Consider the following 16206-nt stretch of genomic DNA (forward strand, 5'->3'; position numbering starts at 1 on the left):
AACATTAAATTCATATCAGTTTTTCATTCATTCAATATCATTCCTAAAAACTATGAGCCTTCATCATTAATAAATAGGTACATGGATAGAAAGCGTATACATCTGCGAAGTCTGTATAGCATATTTTATCTCCTGTGTACAATATCATAGATGGACATAGATAGACGAAGAAATAGCTAATTACGTTCATATCGAATTATCACACTTTGAGGCGAATTAAATGATTTTTTAAATATTTAGTATCACGATTCTATTCTAAATCAGACATTAAAGTGATATTCATTTCCACATTTACAAGCATTGGCATTGCATTTGGTCTATTTGGGTATATACCCACCCAAACTGTTCTAGTTCTAGTTCTAAAAACTATGAGCCTTCATCATTAATAAATAGGTACATGGATAGAAAGCGTATACATCTGCGAAGTCTGTATAGCATATTTTATCTCCTGTGTACAATATCATAGATGGACATAGATAGACGAAGAAATAGCTAATTACGTTCATATCGAATTATCACACTTTGAGGCGAATTAAATGATTTTTTAAATATTTAGTATCACGATTCTATTCTAAATCAGACATTAAAGTGATATTCATTTCCACATTACAAGCATGTTTCGCAGAAGATATGCGTTGCATATTCGATTTAATGGATTGTTTGTACATTTATCAGGATGTTGTCGGATGTACACAAGAATATAATTTCATTGAATCATTATAATTTATAAGAAATTACAATTCTTTTTTGTTCAATCGATTCTGTGTCTTGTCTTATATACGAAACTTTTATATAATTTTGAACTGATGGTATTAGTGTATTGTTAAATCTAGTTTTAAGAATATAATGGTGTATGAATGATATGTGTGTTGTTCGAGCGGAAAAAATACCCATCTCCTGTGGCCGTGGTCCCCGTCAGCTGGCTTGAGTCGTGCTTCGCCTGTGGGTAAGAAACATAGTTTTAGATGAGCAAGTGATGTTTAAGATGGTGTACATATAGGTCGGGGACAGGCAGTGGATACAGTGCTCCTCTCCAGTTCATTTGTGTACCTTTGTATGTTCTGCTTCCATGGAAACAAAGACTTTCTTCCCAGCCGACAGATACAATCGGGCAGGCCGACAGATATGTATGGCTACTCACTCCAATACTGTGAAAAGAGTATGGAATGTAGTGCTTCGAGACATTCACGAATCTCACGACCAATGTCCTCCAGTGGCACTGGTGCGTTATCGTCATGGCGTGTCCCGGGCAACACACCCACATCCTCCCCTAACATGGACTGTGTCCCTCCAGTGGGAGCCAGCTCCTCCAATAAGGCTCCGTGTCCGTGTCCGTGTCCGTGTCCGAGTCCGCGTTCGTGTCCGTGTCCGAGTCCGCGTTCGTGTCCGTGTCCGAGTCCACGTTCGAGTCCGCGTTCGAGTCCGCGTTCGTATCCGCGTCCGTATGCGAGTCTGCCTCCGTGTCCGCGGCCACTCAGCCCACCTGTCGACTGACCGTATACCAAGCTTTCCTCTGCTTGCGGACGGAATGGCTCTGTAAAAGGAACGGTTTAAGATCCAAGATCCACGGTCCAAGATGATTCCACTTACCAGATTGGCCGGCTAGAATTAAGGCACTAGGCTGGGCATTCAGGCAACCTTGGGGCATGGAGCCCCGTGGCATGCAAGTCTGCTGCTGCATAGGATCCTGTGGTGGCATGCGCATGCGGGTCTGGTCCGGAAAGCGCCCATGCTGAACATTTAGGTCAAGGCCCTTTAGTGGTTGGCTCTGTGCGTATGATGATGCGCGTGCAGTTTCCTCGGCTGCTGCCTGTGGTGGCAGTGCGCGTGGTGTAGCCGGTGCACGTTCTGCTCCAACAGTGCAATGTTGATTCGGGTTGCGTAGAGGCTCGCCGTTCTGCGAATTTGTTGGCTCTTGTTGAATGGGAAAAATCGTATTCTCCTGCATTTTCAGCGGTTCAATTGGCGGGCCAAGAAACTCAATGTCTCTGACATCTTCCGGTACATAAACGTGAGTGCCGTATAAAATTTCCGCCAAGTCACCGCCAATTCCAATCGGCATTGTGTCTGTGCACTCATCGGAGCCACGAGACTCGTGTGCAGCAGCATCAGCTGTGGCAGGAGAAGACGGCACTACACGGCCCTTGAGCACATCAGCCCAAGTAAGATTCGGTTTTACGTCCGACATGATTGCGTAGATGGATGATCAGTTTACAACTTCCCGAGAAATAACGCGAAAAAAATATATTTTTTCAATCAGAAATGAAAGTATTTTACTTTGTCAGAAACGATGCGACGTGTCGGTCAGGAAAAAATGTAAGAAGTTGTCGATAGGTTTGAGAGATCCGTCATTTTGTCTCGTATTTCAAGATGGCGATGGGTCATAAATCACTTCTGCCAGTGTTGGTTAGTTCTGTTAGAATTAGTTTCGTGTACTGCAAATTTTTGTTTGAAAATTGTTAATAGAATGTCGCGGGAGTTTACCGCGAGCTTTAGCTCTATATTGCCGTCGTCAACTACAATGATGGATCGCAAGCCGTTGTCGCCAGCAGCCGCATACGCCAAGTGGGCCGGTCGCGAGACGACGCGAAAGAGACCGACAGAATCCAAACCATTGCATATGGAGGTGGCAAAGGTGAGAGAGCCGAAGCTGGAACTGAAGCTGGGGCTGGAGCGTGAACGGGAATGGGAGGGCAGCTCCCCAACGCCAAGTATAACCTTTCTACCCAAGTCGCAACTGTGGTCGGATGTGATGCCGGAAATGCCACAGCGACCTGTGAGAGTAGAGGGCGATGAACCGCCGCAGGTGAGGGCCCCACCACCATCGCCTCGTCTACGTAGCCTGGACTTCAATCAGAAGATCTTCTCCCGCCTCTTTGACGAGGCTGTGGCCACCACCAAGCGCCGTCAGCAGGATGCCAATGCCACACTTTTCGCCGTATAAAAGCGGCGCTGCTAATCGAAACATACCCGCCCGCTATGCAGCAGCCGCCTCCAGAGAATGCCAATTTGCATAGTTCCAGCTATTCATATTCAAATGGTCAAGTAAAAAATTGACTAGCTTTTTTTTAAATTTAAATTCGAATCGCGCCGATTGCTTACACACTGCTACCATGTAGCGGTTAAAAGTATCCGCAACAGAGTGCGCTACATGGCAATAAACATGTTTTCACTTACTTTGTGGCAGGAACGATTAGCCCATTGTCGACCAGTGGGTTTTAAAACACTGTCCACGAAATTCTTGAATCCTGAAGAAATTTAGCACAATTTAGGTAAAAGATATCGTGGTCATTTAATTTGAAAGTAAGAAGTGATAAATATAAATGAATTGACAAACAGTATTGCCTTCCGTTGTTGTTCATCTATTGAAATTGAGGGGGGTCAAGTGGGCTAAGCTTGTCTTTCATCGGTATATTCACGGTATATTTTGAAAATAAGACAGTACATTTCGGTATATTTCTGGTATTTTATGTTTATTGGTTTGGCCAACACAATAAACAGTCACACTGCGAAGCCAAAAATCGAAAAATGAGAATTAAATTTTATTAAAAAAAACGCTAAAACGCTGCCCAAATAGAAACAAACTACTCAAGTGCACCCACTACCCAATGCTGATGCGCTCCATGTGACAGGTGAGGCCAGCCAGCCAGCCAGCTGTTGTGTGTAGTCCGCAGGCCAGGCACACGTTCCCCCAGACCCCGTTTCGGATGTGGAGGATGTGCGCATCTCTGCTGGTCGATATAAAAATTGTGCCTGCTCCGCCTGTTCGCCCATCGATATCAGCAGCCCCCAAAGGCTGATTACAAGTAAATAGTCACACACCTAACACCAGCCAGCCAGACAGCCAGCCAGCAATCCAATAATTGGGCGGAACACAAGCACCTGGGGCGCCAAGAAGAATCTCCAGCAGCGGCAGCCTGGACATGGCCACCGCACCGTTGGATGCACTGCAGGCATTCTATGTTGACTTTAGCGAGCTAACGCTGCGAGAGGTGAGCATGCACATCGACGACCATTTCATGCACCCGTACCGATCTAATCAATTTTTGTATGGCCTTCACAGAAAGTTGGACACGGCTCCTATGGGGTGGTCTGTAAGGCTGTCTGGCGCGACAAACTGGTGGCCGTCAAGGAGTTCTTTGCCAGTGCAGAGCAGAAGGACATTGAGAAGGAGGTGAAACAGTTGTCGCGCGTCAAGCATGTGAATATCATTGCGCTACATGGCATCTCATCGTACCAGCAGGCCACCTATTTGATTATGGAATATGCCGAAGGCGGCTCCCTGCACAATTTTCTGCATGGCAAGGTCAAGCCGGCCTATTCGCTGGCCCATGCCATGAGTTGGGCCCGTCAATGTGCCGAGGTAAGATCAACATAGATCCGATCGATTCTAAGTCTTGCATTCGCTTCATTCCCTTTGCCTTTTGCTGGTCTAGGGCTTGGCCTATCTGCACGCGATGACGCCAAAGCCATTGATTCATCGCGATGTCAAGCCACTGAACTTGCTGCTGACCAACAAGGGACGCAATCTGAAGATATGTGATTTTGGGACTGTGGCCGACAAGTCCACCATGATGACCAATAATCGTGGCAGTGCTGCCTGGATGGCCCCCGAGGTAGGCCGCAACAAAACCTGAAATTAGATCGATCTCTAATCAATCGTGTGTGTCTTTCATTCCAAAAGGTATTCGAGGGCTCAAAGTATACGGAGAAATGCGATATATTCAGCTGGGCGATTGTACTCTGGGAGGTGCTGTCGCGAAAGCAGCCCTTCAAAGGCATTGACAATGCCTACACCATACAATGGAAGATATACAAGGGTAGGGGAATGGATGGCCTCCTCATGGACTTCAAAAATACAAAATCCTTGCAAATGTTCAATTAATTTCGATTTACAGGCGAACGTCCGCCGTTGTTGACGACCTGCCCCAAGCATATTGAAAATCTAATGACGGCCTGCTGGAAAACAGCACCCGAAGACCGCCCATCCATGCAGTATATTGTGGGCGTCATGAATGAGATTGTCAAAGACTATACGGGCGCTGACAAGGCCCTAGAATATACATTTGTGAATCAACAGGTGAGTGGGCTTAAATCCCTTATTTCTAGTGCCCAATTCATTGCTTATTCATTTATTCCTGACTGCAGATTGTCACCAAAGAGAGCGATGGCACTGTGGCCGCTCAATATGACAGTAGTCTCGATTCAACAACGGATCTGAGTCTCTCGTCCACACAGTTAACACCGACAACGGCGGCAAATGCCAATGCCAATGCAAATGCAAATGCAACAACGACTAGCTCAACGACAGCCGAAAATACTACCTCATCAACATCATCATCGGCAGATATAACGCCGACAAATTCGGGACAACTTGACAATAATCCTCTATTCCATATGAGCAGCAATCGATGGGACGCCATACCCGAGGAGGATAGCAATGAGAGTCAGACGAACGATAGCTTCAATTTAACCTCATCTGTGGAGGCCACACAAAGGCTCGAGACCATCCGCAATGGCATGATCCAAATGGCCTGCACACCCATGGAACAGTTGACCCTCGATGTGGAGGCGGTGCGTGCTATTTGATTGAAATACTTACCCCCCCAACTTCTTGATCTTTCTCACTCTGTCTCTCTCTGTCTCTCCTCTTTAGAATGGCTTTGGTCTGAGTCGCAGCGAGAGCAGCAGCAGCAGCACGCATGGTGAGTTCTCAAACCCAACTAGCGGCATTTATTGTTGGTCGAGGAGACGTCGCTGAATCACACGCAATTCCATTGGAATCGCAAACGATTGTGAGGCCTGAAGACGGGGGAAACTCTGGTCATGTCCGTTTTGGGGGTAAAGGTTACCTATAAATAGTCAGAAGAAAGTGTTTTAAAGCCCATCTACTTGTCTATTCTATTCTAACTTTATACCCAAATCATGTATCCTTATTATATAGCGTTCAGCGGATCATATCCATTACGATTTCCTCCAAGGAGACACAGCAAATGCTCTGATTTCTGTTCCTCGACACAGACATTCACTAGAACTCGCCAAAAAGTGTGCCTAAACTTCGAGCTGCCACTCAATAAATCAGCTATAATTGTAAGTTGACTTTTGTTGTTGCAAATTGCTTGGCGCATTGTCAGCTCTGCTCTGGTGGGGTGGCACGGACAGCTGTGGCTGCTGTGTAGGTGACGCATTTTGTTTTACTCGCATGTAAACAATGCAAAGCTCTCCTCTTTCCGATTTGCCATCTCTTTTCCGTACAGACTCAATGAATGTTTTTGGTTAATTAGCCGCTGCGGTGTCTCTGCCGAATGCATTGAAAGTCTTTTTGAGCATTATTCAATTGTCAATGTCTGTACTCTATGCAGAGATGTGGCTGTATCAGTGGGCTCTGAGCTGCATAAATTATAAATATTTAGTGCACTCATTCGCAACGATTCACTCATTCACCAGCGACCCCTAAATGCTCTAGGGTATGCTACAAACGACATAGATTTAAGTTTGATAGCCTCCAAAAGGAGATACAAATTGCATTATTTTGATATATTGTAGTTGTTTAGGAGTTAGGAGTTACTCTATTCCATCTGTTGGGACACATAGTAAAGTGTTTCCGAGTTTCCAGATAGTACATTAAAGGGGTTACAATTTACAATCATTCATCAAGAAATATATACATTTTTCGACATTTAATTCTTAAAGAGAAAGGTATTCCCCCAACAGCACAACAAAAAACCCTTATCGAGCATCATGCACACGACATTTATGTGGGTTTTTCTCGTCACTTCAATGGTTCGAAGAGTCCATTTGGGAGCCCAGCTCGACCTCTACATCCATGGGTTCTATGGTACGCTGATTTCCAGCGTAGCTTTTCTTCATTTAGGGTAGGGCTATCGATATCCCTACCAGAACATCCTACAACTGTACAACAAATCGCATATCGAAACCGGTATACCTGGCTGTGAGGATGTTACGGCAAAACAGAGGCACACCAAATAGTTGCACAGAAATTTTGCTGCACAATTAAATAATTTGTAATTTGCTAGCTAGCCTGGCAATTTCGGGACAGATTTATAGCCAAAGGCATGCTCCGTCGCTGAACAGAACCGAGCAGCACCACGGGGTGGGGGATGGGGAGGAGGAAGCCATACAGCTCGTACGAAACGCACACATGACGATGCCCCAAACAGCCCCGCCGCCGACATGACTCACTCGGCAATAATCTCACTTTTATTTTGATTTCGTCTAAATGGCGCACACTCGTATATATGTGTATAGATCACACACACGAACACACACAGATCTATATATATATATATATATATATATCCCTTTATATATATATATATATAAGAGACGAGAGGCAGCAGAGCCAAATCGTTTGGCTCTTCTTTGAAACAGCCAGACCGCGTTCCCAGAGGCACAATCTCCCCCCACTTGAAACGTACTATACTATATAATATAGCATAGATATGTATAGCGTACACTTTGCAATGTGTAAATAGTAAATGCATCAACAGCCAGTGGCCAGAGGATACGTTTGAGATACTTTTTTGCCAGCGGGCCCCCTAGCCGGCCGTATCGTAGAGTTCACTTCACTCACTGGCGGGCTGGGCTGGCTGCTACTGCGTCAGTGCTACGAGATATAGCAAAATGAGTCCCATTATATGATCCCATACCATGCCAGCCCTCTCTCCTCTCTCCTCTCTCTGTCTCTCTCTGCCTCTCTCCTTCCCACCCTCTTGTGGGGCGATCTGTGTTCGAGATTTCCCAATTGCAGATGCCAACTGCATTAATCATCGAATTTGATCAATGTTCGGGGCCTGGCATCGGAATGAATTTGAATGAATCTTCATCAGGTTTTGGTTCGTCATGGAAATGGGCTAACAGTCTCTACAGTGTGTTGCATGTAGTAGGAGGAACCAATCCCCCTCATCCCCCCTTGTTTCTTAGCGCTGTGCTCAGAGATTTTTCATCGTAAATGGAAACCTTTTTTGGGGGGTAAACACACTAAAACACTCTCTATCTCTCTCTCTTGAATATTGAATAATTTATAACCAATTTATGAACCTTTTTTGGATTTATTTCCATTTTTCTATTCATTTTTTTAATCTAATTTAAATTCTCAAATAATTTATAATCTTTTTTTTAATAGCTCTATACAAATTTTTACATTTTCTTTGGTTATTGTTTAGATATTCCTGAATACCAATTATTCGATTTTATTGATTTAAAAAACAATTATTTCAGGTTTTTTGTATATTCTAAAATATACAAAAAACTTGTGCACCTTTTTTGGATATTTTAAAAGGCATTTAATAGCTTTTTTACATTTTATATCCCTTTTTTACATTTTTAAAACCTTTATTTTTCACATTTTTATGCAATCTTTTAATTTTTTTTAAATTTTTTAATTATAATCTTAAGTCATTAATTTTAAATTTTAGAAGTGATTTTTGTGCATTTTTCTTTTTTTGTTGATTTTTATTAGCTCTATAAATATTATTTTCGTCTGCTATTGTGTTGATTTTTATGGATAACAATTTTTCCAAGAATTTATTGATAAAAAAAAAGTATTTAATCTTAAGTCAGAAAAGATTTTAAATGGAATAGGACTTTCCGAATAAGCCAGTATCTTATCCGGGGTATTTAATCCATATTTTTCATCCATTTTCATTAAATTTCTTAGTCCGTGTTCGAAAGAAGGCGGTACACATATTTCACGAAGGAATACGTTTTAGGGCTCTGATAATTTCGGAATCCCTTTCTTTGTATGAGGACTGAATGGGAGAGAAGGGCAACTGTCTGGATATGGGAATCATATAAATCATATCAAAATTCATATTGAATAGATCTCAACCCCCCCGATGAGTGATGCCATTTAGCGCGGCAATCTTTGGGCGGACAAAGCACATCCACTTAAGCCACCCCCCAGCCGCCAATCATCGAGCGATTTGCCACCCCATGGCAGGGGGGTGGGGGAGGGAATGATGCCACAATATACTGATTCTGGGCGCGTCATCAGCAGCAGCAATGATCCGTACGGTCTCCGCCTCTGCACCATCTCGGCACCATCTTGCCAAGTCTGCCGAGGCAGTAGATCCCCGGCGAGAGTCGTCTGTTTGCTTGGATGCCTCCGTCTCGGTCTCGGTCTCGGTGTCGGTGTCGGCCTCTGTGTGCCTCGGTCTGCCTCAGTCTGCGTCCGAGCGCCGTGCGGTCTTGAGTGCTCTACGAGATGTTACGGAATTGTCGGGCGACGCACCGAAACGCGCGAAACATCGTCAATTGCCGCCGGACTCTGGCCGGAATCGAGTTTGCGAATACCACACGCCCCAAGCAGATTCATATCTGACCAAGAAGCCCAAACCGAAACCCCACAAAAAGACCCAACAACAACAAAAATCAAGTGAAATTTCCAACAGCTTTTACTATTTGTTTGTGGTTTGTTTTCCCCAAAAAGCGATTCTGTGGAAAATCAACAAGCACAGAGACCAGTGAAGACCAGACCGACCTCTCTCCCGAGTAACGGGCGGTGTGTGTGTGCGCGCGTGTGTGTCTGTTTCTGTGTCTGTGTGTGTGTGGGGGGGAAAACACGTCATCGGAAAAGAAAAACAGAAGCAACAGACATCGGAGAAAGAGAAGGAGGGAGGGAAAGATCGATCGATCTTTCAGTTGGAAACATTGTGAAGGATTTCCTCCACATGACACATACAACACCAGCAGCAGCCCTCTTGTTTGAGTCTTCTCTCTGTATTATTTGTGAAAATGAAAATGATCTAGAACCAGGGGCCATTATATAGTCAAGCCCTTGAACCTTTTGGGACCTAAACGGCGATTCCCATCGAACATTTGCCACAGGAACCAGGAACCAGGAACCAAAATGTGCGACACGCGGGCTCTGATCAATACCAAACAGACCAACGATCTGCACAGTTGTTGGATCATATATAGTAGGTTATAGATTATAAGCTAAAAAAAAACCTTTTTTGAGGAAATTCCTTAGCGCAAGGTTACACCCAAACGATTCTTACTTCTAAAGACCCACTTCAAGGATCATTTGTAAAAGAATATTAATTCTTGGATTAAATATTGTTCTAATACAAATATAAACTGAACACAAATTCTGGGAAACTTAAAGAAAATTATCTGTATCTTTTCTGTATTGAAAATGATTTCAAGAAAATTCTGACAAATTTTTAATTGCCTTTAAATTTATCATAATTTTGAAATGAATACAATCTGTATACCATTATCTTTTTCTGGTTGACGTTGATTTAACAGACAATCCGTTGTTTTCAACAATATATTTCCTTTACATTCAATGAAATTTAATAATATTTTCTTTGATTTATTTAAACTTAAGCCATTTTTTTTTTTTTGTTAATGTTAAAATCCGTAATTTGTATCCATAATTTCACGGATTTTTAAGCAAAAACTAATTTTAAAACATTTTCTTATAATTTCTCTATAATTTGCCACAATATTCCATTCCAAGAAGAAATAAAATACTCGTACATTTCTATAAAATGCGCACAGATTTTATGCCTTACAAAATTATATTTCTATATTCTTTCGAAAATTGAGAACAGAATGCGTTCATATACATATTTCTGGTCGTCTACGGGAAACGTATATCCTTGGGATATTATTCCATAATTCTCGAATGAAAGAAGGTTACATTGGAAGCGACCGAGGGGCTCGATTCCGATGCTTGCTTGGACAGATCGCTTGAACCATATGCCTCTTCGATTGGGATTTTATTTATGTACGAAATTTGCATCTTTGCAGCCAAAAGCGATGGCCGCGAGCGACTCACGGTGACGGACACCAAGCCGGTGATCATGACCAGCAACGATCTGACGAACAACAACGATGCCCACGGCCATGGCCACACGAATGGATTGCTGAGCCATGCCCACCAGCAGCTGGAGGCCGCGGATCCAGAGCAGGAGGAGATCATCAATTCGCTGGACGTGGATGTGGATGCGGATGAAAACGACGGCACCGAACAGTCGCTGGCCGAAATACTCGATCCCGAGCTGCAGCCAGAGCCCCCCATACCGAACAATGCCGAGTCGCAGTCCATCTACCGTGAACACCGTCACATGGCCAAGGAGTACCTGAGCGTCGACACGAACCTCTACTATGCGCAGGACTTTAAGGACAAGCTCATACTCCAGATGGATCTCGCCGAGCGCGACCAGAAGCAGGAACTGTTACGCAAAATCAAGGATAAGGTACATCCATCATCACTTTATATATAATTAACTAAATTATTGTATGTTTTGTCCGTTAGGAGGGACTCCAGAGTCTGTACAACAATTTGCAGCAGCAGTGGGAGAAGCTACCCGCCTCGCGACAACTGCAGGCCAGCCACAATCCGCACTTGCATCCACATCCCCATCCACTGACAGGCGCCCCTGGTCAGGTATGGGGCGGCAACGGTAGCCAGGAGGTGGGCGTGGCAGGGGGCGTAGGAGGTGGACCCATAAGCGGCGGAGATACAGTCGAGAACGATGGCTGGGTGGTCATACCGCCACATCCGAACGCGTAGTCCCCGTAACCGCATTCAAATCGCATATGACTCTCTAAACAAAACTAAGTTAAAGCTGTAATATCTGTAATCCGTAATTTAATCTGTATCTTTAGCTATAGAACTCTCTCTGTCTGTGTGTGTTTGTTTTTTGTCTCTGATGCGTTTTTTGTGAATCGTTTTAAGCGTTTTTTTGTTAGTCTTAAGTGAGCTTTTAGCCCGTGTGTTTTTTTCATTGTACGAACTACTACTACCTAACCGACAACTTTCCCCAAAAAGGCATTCTCTGAACACTTAAATATTTGTAGGCTTAAACTATTGTACTATATGCATTATATATACACACAGACACACCAGACAGAGACACACCAGACACACACATCTGTCCAAGAACAGAGATGCCAAGGAGTAGACCAAAAACAATATAAAACCCATCAAAAACAAAAGACAAAAATAATCCTGCTTCTTGCTTTAAGAATATTCTGGAATTTTAGGTATTCTGGATTCCAAAGATCTAATATTTATACATGTATTCTATTCTGTTAGCAATGCATCTAATAACTTCAACTATTGACCAGCAAAACAGGCCCCAAGACGGAACGTTTAAGTTTGAGTCACATGATATCACAGAAAGATAAAGGATATGTTATTTTCAGAAGATATAGATATCTATTGTAGATTCTTAAACGCTTGTATTTTTTATTTTTGCTCAAATATAGGGCTTTTAGTGGTCGAATGAAAAGTGCCAAATACGCAAGGGGTATGAAAATTCGTAGCAGCCAGATGAAAACAATTATAATTGTTGGTTTCAAAATAGAAAGAGTAAAATGTTTCCAAAAAAAAGGGGCACCCAGCCATATCGCAGGCGTTTGCGTAGGTATCCTAAGAGCCGTCTATGAGCGGCATGGAATGCTTTAATATAATGATGTTCATACGAATACGAGTACGGTTTATATTCTATGAAATATGCACTATTTTGAGCCGGTGCTTGGCACATTTATTTGTCTGTACAGGCAAGGCAGCACAGTACAGGCCTTGCCGCAGGTTGCAGGCTGCCGTCTTCTGGCTGCTGTTATTGAATATATTATTGAATAATTATGCTAGTTTAAAGTACATTTTTACGCTACAATTGTAGGTTTTGAGAATCGTTAAATTCGTTTACGTAGGTGCACAGTTTGTCAATGGTTTCCGCCAGTGAAGGGTTGAAAAAGACGATGAGAGAGGGTGTAGCGTGTAGTCTTCTGTAGTGTAAAAAAATACACGAGTAAAGTTAAGAATCACATATAGGAACATAGAGGCTGGCGCATGTTGACTCCCAGACATCGGAGGGCGTGTCCCACGAATCCTTGCGATGCCACCAATACTTTCTATCCACATCGTAGGCCATGGTCGCCGAGCTGGCTCGATCGATGGTCTCCGTGGAGTCGAGTCCACCCACAAAGAATATGGTGCGCCCCATCATCGCTATACCCGAGTAGAATTTGGGCGCCGGTATGAGGGTCTCCATTTGCCACGTATTCGTCTTGATGCTGTACGCATAGATGTGCTGCACAAGGACACGGGCCTCCGCCTGATTCTCGCGCCAACCACCGCAGGCAAAGATCCGATCATTGAAGGCCACCAGGACATGATCACAGCATTCGGTGGGCATCGGTGCGAGCTCCACCCAGGTATCGTCCTTTGTGTCAAAGCACCAAAAGCTGGACAAAATGACGGCCATATATATGCCACCTGGAAGGAACAAGGTTACAATTAAGGAAACGCCTTCAAGCAAATGCTCGTGAAACCTACCGGAGATATACAGTTTGTCGCCGACAACGACGCCGGCATGCTGACTGCGATTCTCCTGAAGGCAGGGCATATACGACCACTTGTTGTCGGCCAGTGAATAGCGCTCCACATTCGAGACACGGCGCATACCCTCCTCGGAGGTGTCGTCGTTCTCCACAATGCCACCCACCGCATACAGATACTGATTGCCGACGGCATTCAGCGAGAAACGACAGCGATCCAGCTGGATGGGTGCTATGGTCACCCAGGAGTTGCGCAACGGGCAGTAGCGAAAGCCAAACGGATGGATATACTCCTTGAGGCACACATCATAGGCCCCGCCGACAATGAACAGCTCGTTGTTGAGCACGGCAGTGCCAAAGTTGCCTGCAAGAGGAGGAGCACTTATTTAGGGTTAACGATTCAAGGCATCATTCGAGGAACTCACATTGATCAATATGGGGTATGGTCGTCAGTTCGTACCACTTCATTTTCGATGGAGAAAAGCACATAATCTCATTGGTTAGACCCTTCCACTCGAAGCCGCCTATTTTGAGGAGACTCAGCTCCATGCCACGCAAATTGGTGGGCAAGTCTCTCAACGTCTGATCCTCCAGAGCCAGCTCCCCCTTGATGAGACGGGCCAGATACAGTTCGCGTATGCGATCAAAGTATTTCGATGGCAGCCGACGCTTCACCTTGTCTTCGATCGAACAGTTCATGGCCGCCACCAGGTGCAGCTTCTTGTAGTTAATGTGCGGCCAGTTGATGAGGCGCAGCAGGTCAAAGGCCACTGCATCCTCCAGCCGCTGGTCCAGGCAGTACGTGGACACCAGACGCGCCAGCTCCTGCTCGCTGACATCGATCGGATAGTTGCTGTTCAGTATGAAGCGCATCTGATCGACGCTTATCTCCTTGAAGTCCGGCCCCGCCGAAAAGTCCTTAAAGTGGGCGCACACATAGCGAAAGGCACGCGCCGATAGCCCCAGCTGGCCGTAGATCTCCGCCATGGTGGCCACGGCCAAACAATTGTCCAGCCCAATGCGATGCTGCAGGAAGAACGTGCAACGGTCGATCACATCCTGCACCTGGACAATGCTGGCGGCGGCCAGTGTCTCCTCGATGTTGTCGATGTTGAGCTCTAGGCGACCGGTGTATATATACTCTAGGATGGAGCCCATGGCGCGCCCTGTGATCCCATGCAGAGCAATCTCCTTCTTGCGCGTCTCGATCATGGCACAGTCGGCGAACATGGCGCAAAAGTAGTCGCTGCTGGCAGCCAAAACCACGCGATGGGCCTGAAAAAGGGAACAATTATAGATCGAGGGAACACTCAAGGTTTTAGGAAGGTTTTTAGTGAGAGAGTGAGACGCGGCGCACCTGGTAGCGTATGCCACCTGCAATGAGTGTGACATCGGTGAGCTTCTCTTCGAGACGCAGCTTGTTCAGCCCGCTCAAAAGGCTGTCCTCCTCGGCATTGGTTTGCGTGTGGGCCGATGACATGGTGAACCACAGAACAGAACCTTAATCAATATGAGTCCCCGTCACTCCCAAGGTTGGGGAAACCCGTACGCTGCGACCTCCAGCTGCTGCCGGTTCCGGGCGATAAGAGTGCGACTGAATGCCTGCTACTATAATTAAAAATGTTTGTTGTTGATAGCAAAGGCCCTGGGGCGTCGCTGGAAGGGGGAGAGAGCGCTGCGCTGTTGCACAGTCGAACTGTTTGTGGTTCTGTGGTCCGTCGTTTCTTCTGCAGTTTCTGCGCACCCAAATTCGTATCTTAAGAATTTATAAGTTGTGCTACAATCGTGATTTGCAGGCTAAACAATTTTCCAGCCCTTTTCCCGCTGCACTTTTCTTTTTTTCCCCCTTTTCCTTACGACCAGTGAGATCGCGGATTTATCGTCACTACCGTCAGAAATATCCCAAAATATATCGTAAATATACGGACGAATTCACGGTATATTTTACATATTCCTCGTTTTTGATACTCCGTGGAATATTACTAGCTAGATAGAACCCTCAGCCATGCCCACATAATTTGATCCGATTAATGAATGAATTTTCTACTTGACTGGCTTATTTTAAATTGCATTATTGCATTTTGCGTAAAAAAAGGTTTTAGCGAAAATGGTCAAACAAAAAAAAACGCAAGAGGACAGTCGTTCCTATTGTTCAATTTTGATATTCCGTCGAATATTATTAGCTAGATAGACCATTTTGCCATGCCCACATAATTTTATACGATTTATGAATCAATTTTCTACTTGACTGGCCTATTCTAAACACTTGCTTTTTCTTTATTTCTATATACAGATGAAAATGAAATTTAATATATGGATGAAATTGACAAAATATACCATTATATACCGATATACCGAAATATACCGTCTTGTGATCTAAATTTACCGTACATATACCGATGAACAAAACGGGGTTTTTGGGGTTAAGTGTTAATATTAAGCAAGGTTAAGTTATTAGCCGCCTTCATTTAAATACATGCTAAACTTGAGTTAAACCGGGTAAGGTAATACTGTTTGGGAATTATTCTTGTAGATCCATCCTATCCTTCCATCCATCCTTCATCTTTTACAAAAAAAATTATACACATCCCCACGATATCTGCGCTAAATTTCTTCAGGATTCATAATTTTATTGGAAAGCAGTTTTATACCGATTGGTCGACACTGGGTTAATCGTTCATGTCCATGAACAGAAATCAAATTCGTCAAAATTCGATAATCGGCTTAATATTACTAGCTAGCGCCCTTAGTGGTGAACATACATTTGTATCCGATTGATGAATCACTTTTCTTCAGGAAACATTAATTTTAAGTACTCTTTTTCATTGTATTGTGTCTAAAATAAGGTTTAAACGAAAACGGTCATGCCTATTTTTTACATAGTCACTA

At 44.1% G+C, this 16206-nt stretch overlaps 3 protein-coding genes across 3 annotated transcripts; 1 reads left to right on the forward strand and 2 right to left on the reverse strand.

The window, feature by feature from the left end:
• Positions 1–631: 631 nt before the first annotated feature.
• LOC108158994 lies at positions 632–3310 on the reverse strand. Its single transcript, XM_017291848.2, has 4 exons — positions 3178–3310; positions 1591–2217; positions 1051–1534; positions 632–940 (listed from the first exon to the last, which is right to left on the reverse strand). The coding sequence occupies exons 2-3, from the start codon at positions 2186–2188 to the stop codon at positions 1134–1136; spliced, it is 999 nt and encodes a 332-aa protein (XP_017147337.1). The 5' UTR covers positions 2189–2217; positions 3178–3310; the 3' UTR covers positions 632–940; positions 1051–1133.
• Positions 3311–3483: 173 nt separating this feature from the next.
• LOC108158976 (mitogen-activated protein kinase kinase kinase 7) lies at positions 3484–11978 on the forward strand. The gene is made up of 9 exons (XM_017291822.2): positions 3484–3992; positions 4064–4363; positions 4437–4616; positions 4685–4820; positions 4899–5080; positions 5149–5574; positions 5657–5705; positions 10780–11228; positions 11288–11978. Exons 1-9 carry the CDS (start codon positions 3924–3926, stop codon positions 11543–11545), a joined length of 2049 nt encoding a protein of 682 aa, XP_017147311.1. The 5' UTR covers positions 3484–3923; the 3' UTR covers positions 11546–11978.
• Positions 11979–12468: 490 nt separating this feature from the next.
• Positions 12469–15229, reverse strand: LOC108158985 (kelch-like protein 22). The gene is made up of 4 exons (XM_017291834.1): positions 14675–15229; positions 13743–14592; positions 13316–13681; positions 12469–13255 (listed from the first exon to the last, which is right to left on the reverse strand). The coding sequence occupies exons 1-4, from the start codon at positions 14795–14797 to the stop codon at positions 12795–12797; spliced, it is 1800 nt and encodes a 599-aa protein (XP_017147323.1). The 5' UTR covers positions 14798–15229; the 3' UTR covers positions 12469–12794.
• Positions 15230–16206: the final 977 nt, after the last annotated feature.

This window comes from Drosophila miranda, chromosome XL (genome assembly GCF_003369915.1).
Source record: "Drosophila miranda strain MSH22 chromosome XL, D.miranda_PacBio2.1, whole genome shotgun sequence".
Lineage (NCBI taxonomy): Eukaryota > Metazoa > Arthropoda > Insecta > Diptera > Drosophilidae > Drosophila > Drosophila miranda.

Coding starts and splice junctions, on each gene's coding strand:
- LOC108158994 (XM_017291848.2), bottom strand. CDS start 2,188: ATGTCGGACGTAAAACCGAATCTTACTTGGGCTGATGTGCTCAAGGGC. Junction 1,535..1,590: donor AATTCTAGCCGGCCAATCTG/GTAAGTGGAATC, acceptor TTCCTTTTACAG/AGCCATTCCGTCCGCAAGCA.
- LOC108158976 (XM_017291822.2), top strand. CDS start 3,924: ATGGCCACCGCACCGTTGGATGCACTGCAGGCATTCTATGTTGACTTT. Junction 4,364..4,436: donor GGGCCCGTCAATGTGCCGAG/GTAAGATCAACA, acceptor TTGCTGGTCTAG/GGCTTGGCCTATCTGCACGC. Junction 5,081..5,148: donor ATACATTTGTGAATCAACAG/GTGAGTGGGCTT, acceptor TCCTGACTGCAG/ATTGTCACCAAAGAGAGCGA.
- LOC108158985 (XM_017291834.1), bottom strand. CDS start 14,797: ATGTCATCGGCCCACACGCAAACCAATGCCGAGGAGGACAGCCTTTTG. Junction 14,593..14,674: donor CAGGTGGCATACGCTACCAG/GTGCGCCGCGTC, acceptor TCCCTTTTTCAG/GCCCATCGCGTGGTTTTGGC. Junction 13,682..13,742: donor CATACCCCATATTGATCAAT/GTGAGTTCCTCG, acceptor CTCCTCTTGCAG/GCAACTTTGGCACTGCCGTG.